At 40.5% G+C, this 15,563-nt stretch overlaps 1 protein-coding gene across 8 annotated transcripts in view; it reads left to right on the top strand.

The window, feature by feature from the left end:
• nlgn1 (neuroligin 1) overlaps positions 1–10,300 on the top strand; it is a 142,097-nt gene extending 131,797 nt beyond the window's left edge. For all 8 annotated transcript variants that reach the window (XM_076276127.1, XM_076276169.1, XM_076276110.1 and 5 more), the window contains 3 exons: positions 5,461–5,646; positions 7,354–8,143; positions 9,487–10,300. In XM_076276127.1, the coding sequence (XP_076132242.1) occupies positions 5,461–5,646; positions 7,354–8,143; positions 9,487–10,300 (1,790 nt within the window). The remainder of the gene's footprint in view (positions 1–5,460; positions 5,647–7,353; positions 8,144–9,486) is intronic.
• The last annotated feature ends 5,263 nt before the right edge of the window (positions 10,301–15,563 follow it).

Here is a 15,563-nt window from a genome sequence, read left to right as displayed (position 1 = left end):
GTGGCAAACAATTATACAGGCAAGTGTTTGTGTATGCTATGGAAGTCACTGTGTTCTCTCCATCTGCTGAAGTCCAGTTCTGCAGGACAGAGACAGGACACAGACTGGTTATCACTCTTTATTAAAATTCAACATCATATTTCAACTGTGTTTAGACATTTTTATCAGTATAGGTCATGTATTAAAAGTATGTTGGCAGCTAAAGGATTGAATACCCCATAACCCGGTACATCCAGCCCAGCCACCTCGCCCCCTTCATTTCCCCCTAGACACAGGGCATCCATTTAACAAAGTCATCCGAGTGGAATAAGTGCAGAGCAAGTGTTTGCATTAGCTTTCATTAGTGTCCCTGTGCAGCTCAGCTGGGACAGAATACAATTAAGCTGTTACTGATTCAACCAAACATCACCATGTCTGATACAGCATACGGTGAATGGCCCTGATAGAAGTGTTTAATGTATAATGCATTTTTGCCTGCGAGTCAGTCCCATGCCATGGCATCTATCAGTAATGCTTTTTATAAAGACATGTAAGTATGAAGTAACTTTCCCAGATATATTGGACCCTGTATTTGTAAGTCAGGCTCTTTATTGAGCCATGGTGTAATCTTAATAGTATAGAGTCTTTATTGTTCTATAAGGATATTCTTTTTCACACACATAATTACATTCCATGCAGGATATACACAGCCTCATACATATCACATATAACATAACACACCCCATACCCCCCCCCCCCCTAGTTTCCCTCCCTCCTCAACAAAATACAAGCAAAAAGGTGGACAGTTCAGACAACATAAAACACAAAAGAATGATGGTGGATGATTGTCACAGGAGTTTGTTTAGTGCAGTGATAGCTGAGGGTACAAAACAGTCCAGGGCTCTGTATCTGCGGCCAGATGGGAGTAGGGTGAAGAACCGGTTCAGGGGATGGTCAGGGCTGCCTACTATGGTGCGTGCAAGGCGTGTGGTGGCTGTGTCATTTGCATCAGTGAGGCTGGGGGTGGGAAGCTGTATTATCTTGGATGCTAAGTGTGAGATTTTAATGAGTTTGTTCTTGCTGGTGACATTTAGTATGGTGAAGAAACAGGGGGAGCAATAGAGTAGAAGGGGTTGGATGATGCTTTTGTAGAGTAGCAGAAGGAGATGGGGGGCAACATACAGTGATCTTAGTTTGCGTATGGCATACAGTCTGGTGTGCACATTTCTGTGTGATGGTGACATGTTCATTGAAGTTAAGCTTATTGTCAATGGTGAGACCAAGATATTTGAAAGTGCTGACCTGTGCAACTGGTTTGCCATGTATGATGATGTGAGTGAGTCCAGGGGGTGATTTTGATGCATGAATGACCAGTTCTTTTGTCTTGTCAATGTTGAGTTGGAGGTAGTTATCAGAGCACCACAGTGCAAAATCTGTGATGAACTGGTGGTAAGCTGTGATGGAACTGTTGTCTGTAAGTAGTCCTACTATGGCTGTGTCATCTGCATATTTGTAGTAAGTGGTGTTGGGTAGTGAACTCTGGCAGTCATTTGTGTAAAGTGTAATACTTGTCAAAGGACAGCTCATTCATGTGCACCATATTAGCAAGTAGGAAGCTTTAATTATGATAGAAACAGGAATGACAAAAATTATATTGAAAATCTTACACATTTCATATTATGCAAAGTAATACACTCTGGCATTAGACGCAGTGTTGTGGTTATGCAATAATGTCCTGTATTATTGAAATACAGTACAGTTAACTTTGTAGGCCTGTCCATAGCAATGCCTCTAGCTGTATTCTTCTTTTCATGTAATAAACTAGAAGTAACCATTGTGTGCATAAGTGTGTGTGTGTGTGTGTGTGTGTTTTTCAATTTCAATTGTGTAAGATGATGCTTTAAACATAAAAATGAGGATTTTAATTTGATTTTATTTGTTATTAGGCACACATGCTGCCTTAGTGTTCTGTGTGTGGAAGGAAAAGCAAAAGGAATATAGGAAAATGGAGACACATAATTGGATGTATTTTGCCTTGGGCTGCAGTTTATAAGATGTATGTGTTACAGAGCATTAAATCGGAAAAGGGATGTCAAATTGAATGCACCAGGAATCAGAGGAGCTGTTGCATTTTTACCAGTTAAACATAAAAACAGTGTAAGAGAAGGGGGACTTAAATTGTTTCATTACCAACAGTCACCACAGGAGGCAGTCCTTGTTACATGCCTGAATTTAGAGCCGTTATCAATTGCTGCCTGATGGGCATCACTGGTTCTGGTTGAGTAGCTTGCCTTTTCCCTTGTCTTTTATTACCTTTATTGTAGTGCATTTCCCTCTTTCCTTTTACTTCTTTTTTCACGAGAAGTAATAGACCTGGGAGGGAGCCTAACTTTGGGACAGATGAGTCCCGTCACAGTTGCAAGGCCCAGAGATCTAAATGATGTTTGAGAACAGCACTGGTGAGAAATGAGTCTGCCTCTGTTTGATCACAGTACATATATTTAGGAACATGCACACCCAGGGCCCATTTGTTTTTTGGGGTGGTGTGAAAGGGTACCAGACATCACAATAGATTAGTTTTAAGGACTTGGCTGGTTTTGTTGCTGTTCCCTGATGCCTAACCTTGAACAGAGGAGAGACTATCATTTTTAACAGTTGCCACAGCTCTCTGTCTATAGGCGATGTACTCGTATAAGACTCAATCTGTGCTCCCAATTCAAAACATCTATGATCCTGTTGTTTTTTGGGTTGTTTTTTAACGGGTAATCATTTTGTTATGAGCCACACAAGAGATACATCCAGTGCATAAATATATGATTGAAAGTGTAAGATTAGCAAAACATTAACGCCATTTGGACCATTGCTAATTTGCATTGAAAATGTTACCTTACTGACAATTGGCTTACAATTTAACAGTACCCATAGTAATAAGTCATACAGCTATCCCAAAGCCACATGCAGATACACAACATTTCTTGTCTTCCTATTCACTGAAATGATCTCTCTCTGTAGCTAATGCAAATGTGTCTACCAATACATGGCTATCTAGTTGTTCTTTATTCAGTCTTTATCATTTTCTGTTGTTACTGCTGTACCCATAGAGGCACTGTTATACAAAAGACATTGTGTCAGTACATTCTTTGTATTTATCTGGATTTTTTGACACGGTGTGAGTTTTTCAGAGTAGTGAATGTTGTCACTGCTGGTAGCATAATTATTCCCCCCTCTCATTTTGTGGTTGTGAGACACTGCTGGGCTTTATTATTTGTTAGTACAGATACTGGCAGATTTAAATGCCATGTTTTGCACTACACTCATGGGAAGCCAAATTATAACTGAAGTTGCATGATTCAGTGACAGCAAATGTGATATCGTGTTGTCCTGTGTGCATCTCTCTTTACAGACATATTCAGATAGGTCAGCAGAGGTGCATTATTGACTGTGCAAACTGCATCTGTTTGTCTGATGAATTTCTCATATGAAACTATATTTGGCTAGAATGCATACTGCATTGTCAGGTGCAAGTCAGGTGTATAGACCTTGTGTGTAATATATCAAGAAGTATGAAGAGGGACTGCATTGTAAGGCAATGTCAAAGTGTTACATTCAGATACATGTTGTCTGTTACTTGCTCTATCATTCAGAATCTAGTGCTTCTTCTTATTCACAGAGAAATGAACATGGGCCACCTGTAGGCCTACCTCATATCACAACCATACGACTTATCAGCATCACCATAGCAACTAGATAAGCTCATTGCTAATGCCCTGGTTCACCTTGGAGAGGGATTTGGTAGCATTGGCAGAACTATGAATTCTGAACACAGCAAGCATAGCAAGCAAACTACTTGACTACACTACTTTCAGCAGACTACAATTGTCAGTTGCTGGTTAAAGGGAATCCATTTTTCTTCCCTCTTGAGGGCACTGTATTTTCCACAATGAGTGTAGTCCCACCTGTTCAGATAAATCTGTTCTCTCCTGTACTCAGCCACGGGCACCAGTTAATCATTTTCGAGGTCCGTGCCTGGCCTCTTTTTGATGTCCACTCCATTCTGGCTCAGCTCGGCTAAATGGAATCAATTAAACACGTGCTGGTAGATTGCTGTCGCTTCTCAGGGATCTATCTGCCTTTGATGTAGAAACAAAAATAAATGAATTCAATTTAAATGGAAAAACTCAATTAAAAAGGTGCCAAGGCAGGGTTGTGTGCAGATCCAAAGCTGATGTCTGCCACCCCTTTCACTCTCATTGTGTCATGTGTATGGGAGAATTAGTACACATGGCCACATGTCACTGGTTTTGTGTTATTACTTGATGAAATTGAGTGTGCTTCAGTTATAGCAATATAGAATAGCTACCCTGTGTCTTGATGTCCAAAGTGAGAATGCATCCTACTGAGACACAGTTTATTCCCAAGAAGCAATGGTTTAGCACTGGCCAGGCATATCAAAGGATGACCATCAAGAGACTGAGCATTCATCTGACTAAATCAGTGATTTTCCTCTGATGTCTTTAGGGAGAATTGATTTGTTGTCTTGCTAATTGGGCTACACCGAGTTTGAAAAGCCGTAGGATAAAACTGCAATGATGACTTACAATTAAGCTGAGCAGTGGCGGGTGAGCCCCATGTTGGTTGGCTTTTTAATCTCATAAAACAGAATATTACACCTTTGGGAATGTATTATGAAGTTATTCTGTCAACCAGTGGATGCTCAAAAAGGTATCAACAAACACCAGACTTATTGTTGTGTTTTAAATGTATTTTGAGACCTCTTGGTGGTATTGAGTTGAATAATTGTACCGGAACTATTTTTTAAATCTCTCCAGTGAGATTATTTCCTGCTCAAGAAAGGATTCCCCTCAAGTGTACTGTTACCAGGAGGCCATTGCAAATGAGGCTTCAACCTCTGTTAATTATGTCATTAGACTCTATTTGTTTTGTCAAGGGAGGTCAGACCAATTGTGAGTACTTTGCTACAAACAACGATTAAATGCTGGTTACCTCTGGAGGACATAAAAAATATCATCACTGTTAATGAACTGTTTAAACTGTTGGTCAGTAACCAGGCATTCAAAGTCAGAGATACAATCTGTGGAGATTTCTGTATTTTTAATGTTTCCTTTGTGATTGTTTCCCTTAAACAAGCCCTGTTTGGAAGAAGAGTGGTAACCAGTTGTGAAATAGCAATGTGCAATAACAAATGTTTGCAAATGTAAAGCATATACACATGAAATAATGTTAGAAATTATGCAGCTTGAACTGCTTTGTCAGTTTGTGTTTTACTGTTGTTGGTTATACATTTAGCTTTGACTTCTATTTACACTGCAGCATTTTCAATTATTAATCCTTTGTAAAGGTTCAAGCTTTAAGTTTATGTTTTTGGAGACGGTTTTACGCAGAGTGGTTTTCTTTCCTCCTCATGGGAGTGTGAGATGTTTTTCCGCATATTCAGTCTGTTCCTCTTTTTATGTCTTTCAGGTTTTTTGAGCACAGGAGACCAAGCTGCAAAGGGAAATTATGGCCTTTTGGATCTAATCCAAGCCCTACGCTGGACCAGTGAAAACATTGCTTTTTTTGGGGGTGACCCTTTGCGCATTACTGTATTTGGATCAGGGGCTGGCGCTTCATGCGTCAACCTACTGACTCTATCCCATTATTCTGAAGGTAACCGTTGGAGCAATTCAACCAAAGGTATAATGCAGAGGCTGCAACTTTTCACAAATTTGGGTGTTTGCATGCCAGTTTTGTTACAGATTGATGCCTGGTGCACAGAAATAAGCTTTCTTAAATGCCAGGGATAGACAGTGCATAATATGTTTTTGTGTGTTTTTGACCTGCTTGCATGCATAATTAGCTGTTTTGCATTTTGCCCAACCCATTCAGTTTAAATTTATTTAAAACCTTCAAATATTTTTGCATAGGATATATCAGACTCACACATTCAATGCCCTGTGGGATGTTTTCCTGTGTCCTTTTATCAAATGTAATTAATTTTATTGAAATCTGTTTATGTCGAACATTTTGTTAAAAGTTAAAGGAGTTTTGGAAATGCAGTATATAGCAATTTGTCAAATTTAGAATGCAATTAAATCAGCATGAAATTGATATTTGTGCAGAGCTGAGTGTAGATGATACTATCAAACCCCAAGTACTCCAACCCAAAGGAAAGAATCGAATTTGTTATTAGGTTGTCTTGATCCAAAATGTCAATACAGAATGAACAGCTGGGCCAGCCTGGAACAGACAGAAATGAGTTAAACATATACTGATTTTATAGGCTATGCAATGAATTTACTGTATACATAAATGTTGTTTGCAGTGGACATAATGCTTACCTAGAGGGACGTTATATACCATGTAGAGTAGAATTAAATGTATTAAACAACATGGCAAGAAATACAGGACATTTCTATTGGTCATTTACAGTAGGCTATCTTCTGTGATTAGACCTGAAGTTTGCATATCCAAGAATTCTGCTAAGGCTGCATGTTGTGGTGTCTAACATGTTTAATATTAAATCAAATTAGTTAGCTATTTTTTTAGTTTGATTTGATTTGAATTTTCATGATTGGTATAGTTAAGTCTGGTCAAGTTATAGTCAAAGGATCTTGCAGTCACAAAAGGAAGCAGATTTCAGCGGCTTCAATGCCTAACATCCTACAGGTTGTCATAGCAACATGGATTAGTTCACCTTACCCCTCTCTTCATCTCCACATCGTCTGCATGTCTTTGCATGGTGTCTGCTTAACCTCAGTGGAATATTGCATCTGTTTTTGTCATACCAAGGGCACTTGAGTGAGTGATTATCTATTGATCTAATGCCCCCTGACACGCTGAAGGAGTTGTATGTAAAACTGTTTGTTAGTAACACTAACTGGACTTCCACAACCCATGTTCTTACAGTGTAAAAAGGATGTGCTAAAACAAGACTGCAATATGAGCACCAAGGTCTTAGTTTAAGATAGGCAAACATTTGATGTAGCTTTAAAAACCGAAAGTGATTTTAATCCTACAGGTAATTTCCTTCTGGAACTAAATTGTTTGTCTCATCTCTTTAAAAGTATTGTACATGATTGACTGCCGTCTAAGGTAGGCTATTTTGATCCGTAAATGGAAGCAGAGAACTGTTTTCAACAATTCGCAGAGTTGCACAACAAAGAGAACAAACCAGAGGGACCTTCCCTAAATTGCTAATGATATTTTCGGTGCTCAGAAAGACACATTACCTGAGGGAGTTGTTCATTTTTGACAGAGAAAAACATAAGATATTCCCTTCTCATTCCGTCTCTAATTCGATCCACACCAGATGTATTCATTGTGATTAAAAATGGCATAAACTCTTCCATTTAAATAGCCCTTTTTTCTCTGCAGGACTTTTTCAGAGAGCTATAGCACAGAGCGGTTCAGCCTTGTCCAGCTGGGCGGTCAGCTTCCAGCCTGCTAAATATGCCCGTATGCTGGCCAAGAAGGTGGGCTGCAACCTGAAGGACACTGTGGACTTGGTAGAGTGCTTGCAGAGGAAGCATTATAAAGAGCTAGTGGACCAAGACATTCAGCCTGCTCGCTACCACATAGCATTTGGACCTGTTATCGATGGGGACGTCATTCCAGATGATCCACAGATCCTTATGGAGCAGGGTGAGTTCCTCAACTATGACATCATGCTGGGGGTCAACCAAGGTGAAGGTCTGAAGTTTGTGGAGCTCATCGTGGACAACGAGAATGGCGTGCAGGCAAACGACTTTGACTATGCCGTTTCCAGTTTCGTTGATGACCTCTATGGTTATCCGGAGGGCAAGGACATCCTGCGAGAGACAATTAAGTTCATGTACACAGACTGGGCAGACAGACACAACCCGGAAACGCGGAGAAAGACATTACTTGCGTTGTTCACTGACCACCAGTGGGTGGCCCCAGCTGTGGCCACGGCGGATCTCCACTCAAGTTTCGGGTCTCCAACTTACTTCTACGCCTTCTACCATCACTGCCAGACAGAGCAGGTGCCGCCCTGGGCAGACGCAGCCCATGGTGATGAAATCCCATATGTGTTCGGCCTGCCCATGATTGGACCAACTGAGCTCTTCCCATGCAACTTCTCAAAGAATGATGTTATGCTGAGTGCTGTGGTAATGACATATTGGACAAACTTTGCTAAAACTGGGTGAGTGTGTTATTTGTTTTAGCCATCACTTTTTGTAGACATCAGGCTATGAATGGATTATGTACCTAACCTGTTGCCAGGAAACTGCTCTGAAATGTAATTTGAGCAAATTAAAAGAATTACTGCATGTAGTATCACAGCATAAAAACAGATTCATGTTTGTATCACTTGTTGCTGGCTATGACATAAGTGGGAGGCTAATTATCTAAAGGCTCCAAATTCGGCTCAGTCCTGTCAGGCGTGTAATGTCCTACACCTATAATAACTGGTACCACTCAAAGAAATCACTGATGTGTCTCTGGATGCTTAAGCCTGTCGAAACAATTCCCTGGAAATTGTTACTGCCTTCATCTGACTTTGGGGTAGTTTGTGTGTATTTGCCGATTTCCTGCCAATCCGTTTAACATTAAAGGTTGTAAGAGCGATTTCAGGACCAAAAAAGGCCCAAACATAAATAATCACATTCATCTAATCCTAACGATCCACTAGCTGTAGGCCGTCTCTGTAGGCAGCCTAGGCTCCGAGATCTGTACACAAAAACGATTACTACCAACAAGGGTTGGCAACCACTCAAAGGCAAAATAAAGTGTTTTGGAGTTATGGAGTTTTGCGCTAAAGCCAGCTACCCATCTAAAAAGCATACAAGCTTGCAAACATCACCCACACAGTCCAGTTGGTACTGATGAAAGCTTTCTAACATGTTAACGGATGTCTTTTTCCAACATTGTTGGTGATGTCATGCTGGCAATGCTTTAATTGTACCATTATGCTTAGTAAGGTGTTAAAAGTAGACACACTCAAAGCTTTTTTAACTTTCACCTGAGCAAGTGAGCTGGTGATGAGAGGAGTACCTCTAAAATGTCTGATGGGATTTATAATGATTTGAAACCATGACAGGATATCAATTTGTATAAGGTTCAAACATGACATCTCTTCACTCAGAGACAAGTTAATTAAGCAGTGTGAGTTGTCAGCAGCCTGTAATATTCACTGGAAGAATATTAAGAGTTTTACCGTTTTGCCTCAAGGCATGTGTTCTTGCCACTAATTATATTATTTTCTGGAAATGATGGAGGACAATTGCTTCTTTCTACTGTAATATGTGCCAAATGGGGCCATCCAACACTGTAATGAAATGCATACACAAATGTCAATTACAAGTTCATACAGAGAACATGGGAGCTTTATGTTCTCAATGTGATGGTGAGGGTCATTTAGAATACGCTCAGCTGTTCTGTGCTACTATAACAGCAATCAATCAACAATTAGGCTTTTTTTCTATATGAGCGTATGCCGTGTCTTGCTGCTGTTTGCTCATACAGGACATTGTGTTTACTTTCTAGAGACCCCAACCAGCCCGTTCCCCAAGACACCAAGTTCATCCACACCAAACCCAATCGCTTTGAGGAGGTGGCCTGGTCACGGTACAACCAGAAGGACCAGCTCTACCTTCACATCGGCCTGAAGCCCCGGGTCAAGGAGCACTACCGTGCCAATAAGGTCAACCTGTGGCTGGAGCTGGTTCCTCACCTACACAGCCTGAACGAGGTCACACAGATTATCTCCACGACCACCAAGGTCCCACCGCCAGAGGTCACTCCGCGAACACCAAAGAAGATCCCTGTCAACACCAAGCGGCCGAACCCCACGCCGTTCCCCACCGAGAGCCAGGACAGCCAGCCCTTCCAGGTGGACCAGCGCGACTACTCCACGGAGCTGAGCGTGACGATCGCGGTGGGCGCGTCGCTGCTCTTCCTCAACATCCTGGCCTTCGCCGCGCTCTACTACAAGAAGGACAAGCGGCGGCACGACGTGCACCGACGCTGCAGCCCGCAGCGCAACACGGCCAATGACCTGGCGCACACGCAGGAGGAGGAGATCATGTCGCTGCAGATGAAGCACACAGACTTGGATCACGAGTGTGACGCCATGCATCCGCACGAGGTGGTTCTGAGAACTGCCTGCCCGCCCGACTACACGCTAGCCATGCGACGATCGCCAGACGACATACCACTCATGACGCCAAACACCATCACCATGATCCCCAACACCATGCCAGGGCTCACTTCCCTCCACTCCTTCAACACCTTCTCAAGCGGACAGAACAACACGCTGCCTCACCCCCATCCACACTCACACTCCACGACCAGGGTATAGCCTGTGGGACCCTGCAAGCTAAACACACACAGACACATGTACACACACACTAACACACACACACACACACACACACACACACACACACACACACACACACACACACACACACACACACACAAATACAGGAGCCAACACACTGAGTGAAGAAAGCAAGCTGTGGAATATTTCCACTCCTGTGAATATGACTCATAGGAATTATAGGGATTTTTTCTGGGACAGATAGTACCATTTTATATTAAAAGGAAAGAAACTTTAAAGAGAAACGTGGAAGAATATTTCAGTTAAAAAATGGAAAACAAATAAAGATATTCATAATTTTTTTTTTAAAGTACTCAGCATTGTGACTATGCCAGACTCCTTTTCTGGCAAGAGATGTTACCCTCGGATTACAATTGAGCAATCCAAGGAGGAGGACAAAAGGAAGTGTGGGAGGCCCTTTGTAAATGAAAGAAAATATTGTTTTCCTGAGGCATCGCACTCTAGATTACACTCTCAAGAGAAGAGAGGAGATGCTGCTTACCCAATTCAGGCATGTGTAACCCTGCAGGAAACAGACAAGGCATTGTAAGATATGGAATAAGGACCGTAAAGGTGGGAAAAGGGAAAGAGCTCTTCAGGAATATGCACAATGGAGACATTCATGGCAATGTCTTGGATACCTTTCATCAATTTATTTTTGGGGAACAGATTTATTGTATAGAACCTATTTACATATCTAGATATGTACACAAAGCACCAATGCTGTTTAAGCCCTCCTAGGGCAGCGATATTCTAAATCTGCCAGCGGAACTTACTGGGGGGAGTCATATTCTTTCTGGCAGATGCAGCTTCATCACACAAGTGCTGTCTATACCAAGAACTGGCAGACAAAAGGGAACCTGGATATTTTTAGCACGATGCGCATGACAATTTATCTGCTTGGTGGCTGTTCTGCTGATTAAGTCATAATTAAAAAAAATAATTTCCATCCCCATTGGATTTGTTTTGAAGAAATACTGTTCTGATTGGCTCACAAACCCACAGAATTCTGACACAGGAAATAAACTTGGGTCAGGATTGTTTAGGGGTGGGGACTGGGGGGGGGGACTGGCTAAATAGAGTGCATACACCATAGCTTGAGTGAACATGGTTATAAGGACTAGTTTTGTACAATGTGTGTTGGTAAAACTTTTTAATAGTGGTGAATCACTTGCTGTTTGAGCTCCCAAAGGTTGGGATTTTCATTGTACTCTTTTCGTTCCACACATAGTTCTTTAAAAACATATCATTATTTTATTTTTCATCTCTTGCTAATAGTCAAAGACCACTTTACATTAGATAAGTAATTACCTGCACTTTTTTGTTTCTGGCGGTTTTTTTTTATTCTCATTATTGTTATTTCTGTTCAACACACCATGGATGCCCAGGACCATAAAAGAATGAGTGTTTTGCAGGGAATGGTATATTTTGTGTTGTTGTGAGTTTGCTTTGCTGTATGGACTTTTTTGTTACTTTTCCTTGTTATTCCTTCACAGAGTACATTCCATAGTGACATTTAAAGTTAAATGCTTATAAATTTGTAATTGAAGCAAGGCTGTGGCTCTGCTGACACTGTGCATTAGAGTGTCCTCTCATCGCATCGTGCCTGAAACACGGAGCAGGTGGAGACCTGGCAGTGAGGGAACCAGGGGCCCTGATGATCCTAATGATCAGAGCAGCAGATCTGTAGCAATTGCTTCAATGCTAAAGACATGGACACAAAAAACTTTGAAGTATGGTCTCTTCTCAGTAAATGCCATTTTCCAATGTTTGTTCAGAGTTTTTTGTTTTTATCCCAACGACCCTGTGGATTTACTGTGTATGAGATTTCACATTGGGCCTCAGCAAGGTCTGTCATGTAATTTATGCCTTATGGCATGTTGCTACACATCCCCACAACTAACTGTTGGTGAATTTGACCATTAGCTCCACTCAGTAGCCCCAAGAAACCGGTACAAGATATTTTTGTCAGTTTCAGTTGCATGAAAGTCGAAAGAATTTAGACCAGACAACATTGTACTCTATCTACAAATCCCTTTTATTTCCATAATTCTCTTAGTTAATCAGAACGCTACCCGCTACCTGATTATCATGAAGAGAGATACTATTTTATTTTTATTTTTTTTAAAAGTCATCTCTACACAAAAAGTGCTTACTTTAACATTTTTGATTTTTTTTTTGTTGATGAAATCATCACTGTCAAATATCATATGTGGCATATCATATGTGTCATCTGCCCTCAATGTTATTAGTGCACTGTAAGTACACAAGTCTAATATTGATGAAGGTGGCAACACAATTAAGTGCCAATATTAAATGACAAATGTAACTAAAACAAATCTAGGCTCTCCCAATCAAGTACTGTAGCTCATTTGTGGCTTTGTGGTTAAAGATGGAAGGCAGAGGACAGAAGGGACGAATTATGCAGCTTTTCCTGCAGCACCAGATGACCTGTGACACACTGCTGGTCCCAAACAAGATGTTCATGAGCCGAACAAGCTCTCCTCTGATCCCCCTTCCGCTCCATCACATCGCAGGAGGATTGTAAACAGTCCAAGATGAGCGCACCTGCACTCAAGCCCTGCCCACATCGAAAATTACTTTCATACTTAGAGCTCAACCCCCCAAGACACACATACAACCACACACACACACACTCATCGCTCTGAAACACATACACCCCCATACACAGAGACACAAAAAGAAACATGCTGTCTCATTGCGGCCTTCAAACCTAATCAATGCAGTTATGAATATGCAGAATCCCTTCTCCATGGTCCCCTCAGTCTAAACGCAACTAGCTTTTGAACAATGTTAAAATTTAATGAGCCATTCACAGAGATGGTGGTGGTGGTGAAGAGGGGGACTTTGAGGATTCATCTTTTCATTTGCATGTAAGGCTGAGGTGATATCTGGGCCACCTCTGCGACATGAGTGACTCCGAGTCTCATTCCTCCCTGGTAGACACGTACAGAAGGGATACGATTTTGAATGAATGAATGTAATGCAACGAGTGCCATTTTTCTAAGACACCAAACAGCCATCTCTCTGTTTGTTTTCTACTCTTATGACCTTCATATGCTAATCGTTCTGTCAAAAAAAGTGTTGTGTGAAATGGGCACCGTGTCAGAGGCAGTTGTAATATAGATTATTTGTCATTTGTCTTTTTTTCTGGTTAAATAGTGATTACTCTTCTGGAGCACAATAAATGATTTTATTAAGCTGAAATAATATCACTGTAGCTCTTTATTGTCCTTCTCTTGATTGAATACACATCTAATCTGATAATGAGGATGCTCACAGCTAACAGCACGTGTGAATTGAGTTTGCCCATGTTTGATTTAGTTAGTGCTGCTCAGCCTCCCAGTTGTTGTGCAGTCACAGGGGGAGTTTTCCTCAAATCCTTTTAAAGAAGGGTTCGGACAATGGACCTTGTACAATCCACCATACATTCATTTTAAACCAGTAGGGGTGGGATACCATTTGTATTCCACACATCACATTTGAAGTGGTAGATAATTGATAGTCATATATCCTGTGCCATTTTAAAAAGTAAAATTGAGCAAAACCCCTTGGTGATGGATCTACCTACAGTATACTTGTATGTCCATTGTCCATCAATACAAAATGTATCAACTACTAATGAAAAGTTATATTGCTCTTATAATTTGGATTTGTTTTATTTGTTTACGACCATTACGTTGTTTTACAACACTAGAATTAGGGATGCACAATATTACCTGCACGACATCGGTATCAGCAGAAAACAGCTTAAGAATTGTATTATCAGCAGACATGACCATTTCTACCGTTATTCCTGGCGTATGAATCAGCAAGACTAGTTATCGGTACAACCTATTTGGGTTTCAGAGAGAGTCATACAAGTCTATTCAAATAGGATAAGACCTACATATTTATTTGTTATTGTTTATTTTAGTGAATGTCATTTTTTCTTAAAGTTTACATTTAGGGTAGAATGAATGAGAGTGAATGTTTATGCCCACATATATACAACAACTAGGCTATCACAATAAGAGTAATAGATGTATTCTTGCACAGGAGAAAAATATTTGTGTATATATAGGTAATCGACCAAAATGTGTTTGAAAATATCAGCATACATGAATATCTGCAGAAATCCAATATTGTGCGTCCCTAACTAAAATATGATGGGCGATTATAATTACTATAGATACATTGTATTACAAAAAGTGGAAGCCATTTCTACACTGACCTTTTGGTAGGTGGAAAACTATGAGGCAGGGCAGTATAGTTTCCTGAAATCACACCAGACAGATGTACTGTATGTTATGTCTAACACGTACTTGTGTACTCGTCACATCTGTGATATGGCACACAACACAATTGTATTAGATGACATGACGCGTTCCATACTGTGTGAAATGTCCGAATCAGATCATTGTCAGCATTGAGAAGAAAAAATGTGCAGTGTCATGGAAGGTCTCTACAGAAATGAGTCAGAGAAAAAAAAAAAGAGAATCTGTCGACTGATTTATATCCTTATCCATTTTTTATCAGTGCATGACAATGATTTTCTGCAAAAATGTAGAGGCCATTTGATTTTTGCGCCAAATGACTACAGCCAATCTTGCCTATCTGTAAGCAACACACTAGAATAAAACTATTCAGATAGACCTCATTCACAATACTATAGAAAATGTAATTATAAAAAACAACGCCTTAGCAGTTTTGCAACTAATGTGAACATTTTTGTCTGCACAGTAGCGATACCTCATTCGTCCCTTTTGTTTACAAGATTTTTTTCTCAACATCTTGAGTTTGTGTTTCCATCTAACAGATGAGATGGCATTTCCCAAATTGGTAAACAACTTCAGCTGTTAATTTCAGGAGTTAAGACTCATTGAGCAATTAATAACAAATGACTATTAAGACCTGACATTTACACGCTGGCATGGGGTTTTGACGCTGTGACAAAGGATGGGAGTAAACATGCAGCTGTTTACTCTGCACATTTCTGACCAAGGACACCCCTGTAGAAAAAGGAGTTCAAATCCCGTTTGATAATGTCTTGCCATTTACCATAATGGTGCTTTTGGAACATCAAACACTTTTTTTTCCTGTGATAAGCATGCTTTCATTTACCAGCACTGTTTGATCTCCTGCTTATCCCTGGGCCATTTTTGCAAGGATTTTACAGCTAGAGATAATTGCTATGTATTTAAGCAATGTTTTATAAATAGAAATGTTGAATAACTTTGTT

Source organism: Alosa pseudoharengus, unplaced genomic scaffold, assembly GCF_046254945.1.
Source record: "Alosa pseudoharengus isolate Yale_2024_CS ecotype anadromous, Long Island Sound unplaced genomic scaffold, YU_APseudo_1.1 YU_APseudo_1.1_scf_11, whole genome shotgun sequence".
Lineage (NCBI taxonomy): Eukaryota > Metazoa > Chordata > Actinopteri > Clupeiformes > Clupeidae > Alosa > Alosa pseudoharengus.
The sequence above is the reverse complement of the archived record's forward strand: the minus strand, read 5'-3'. Positions and strand labels throughout refer to the sequence as shown.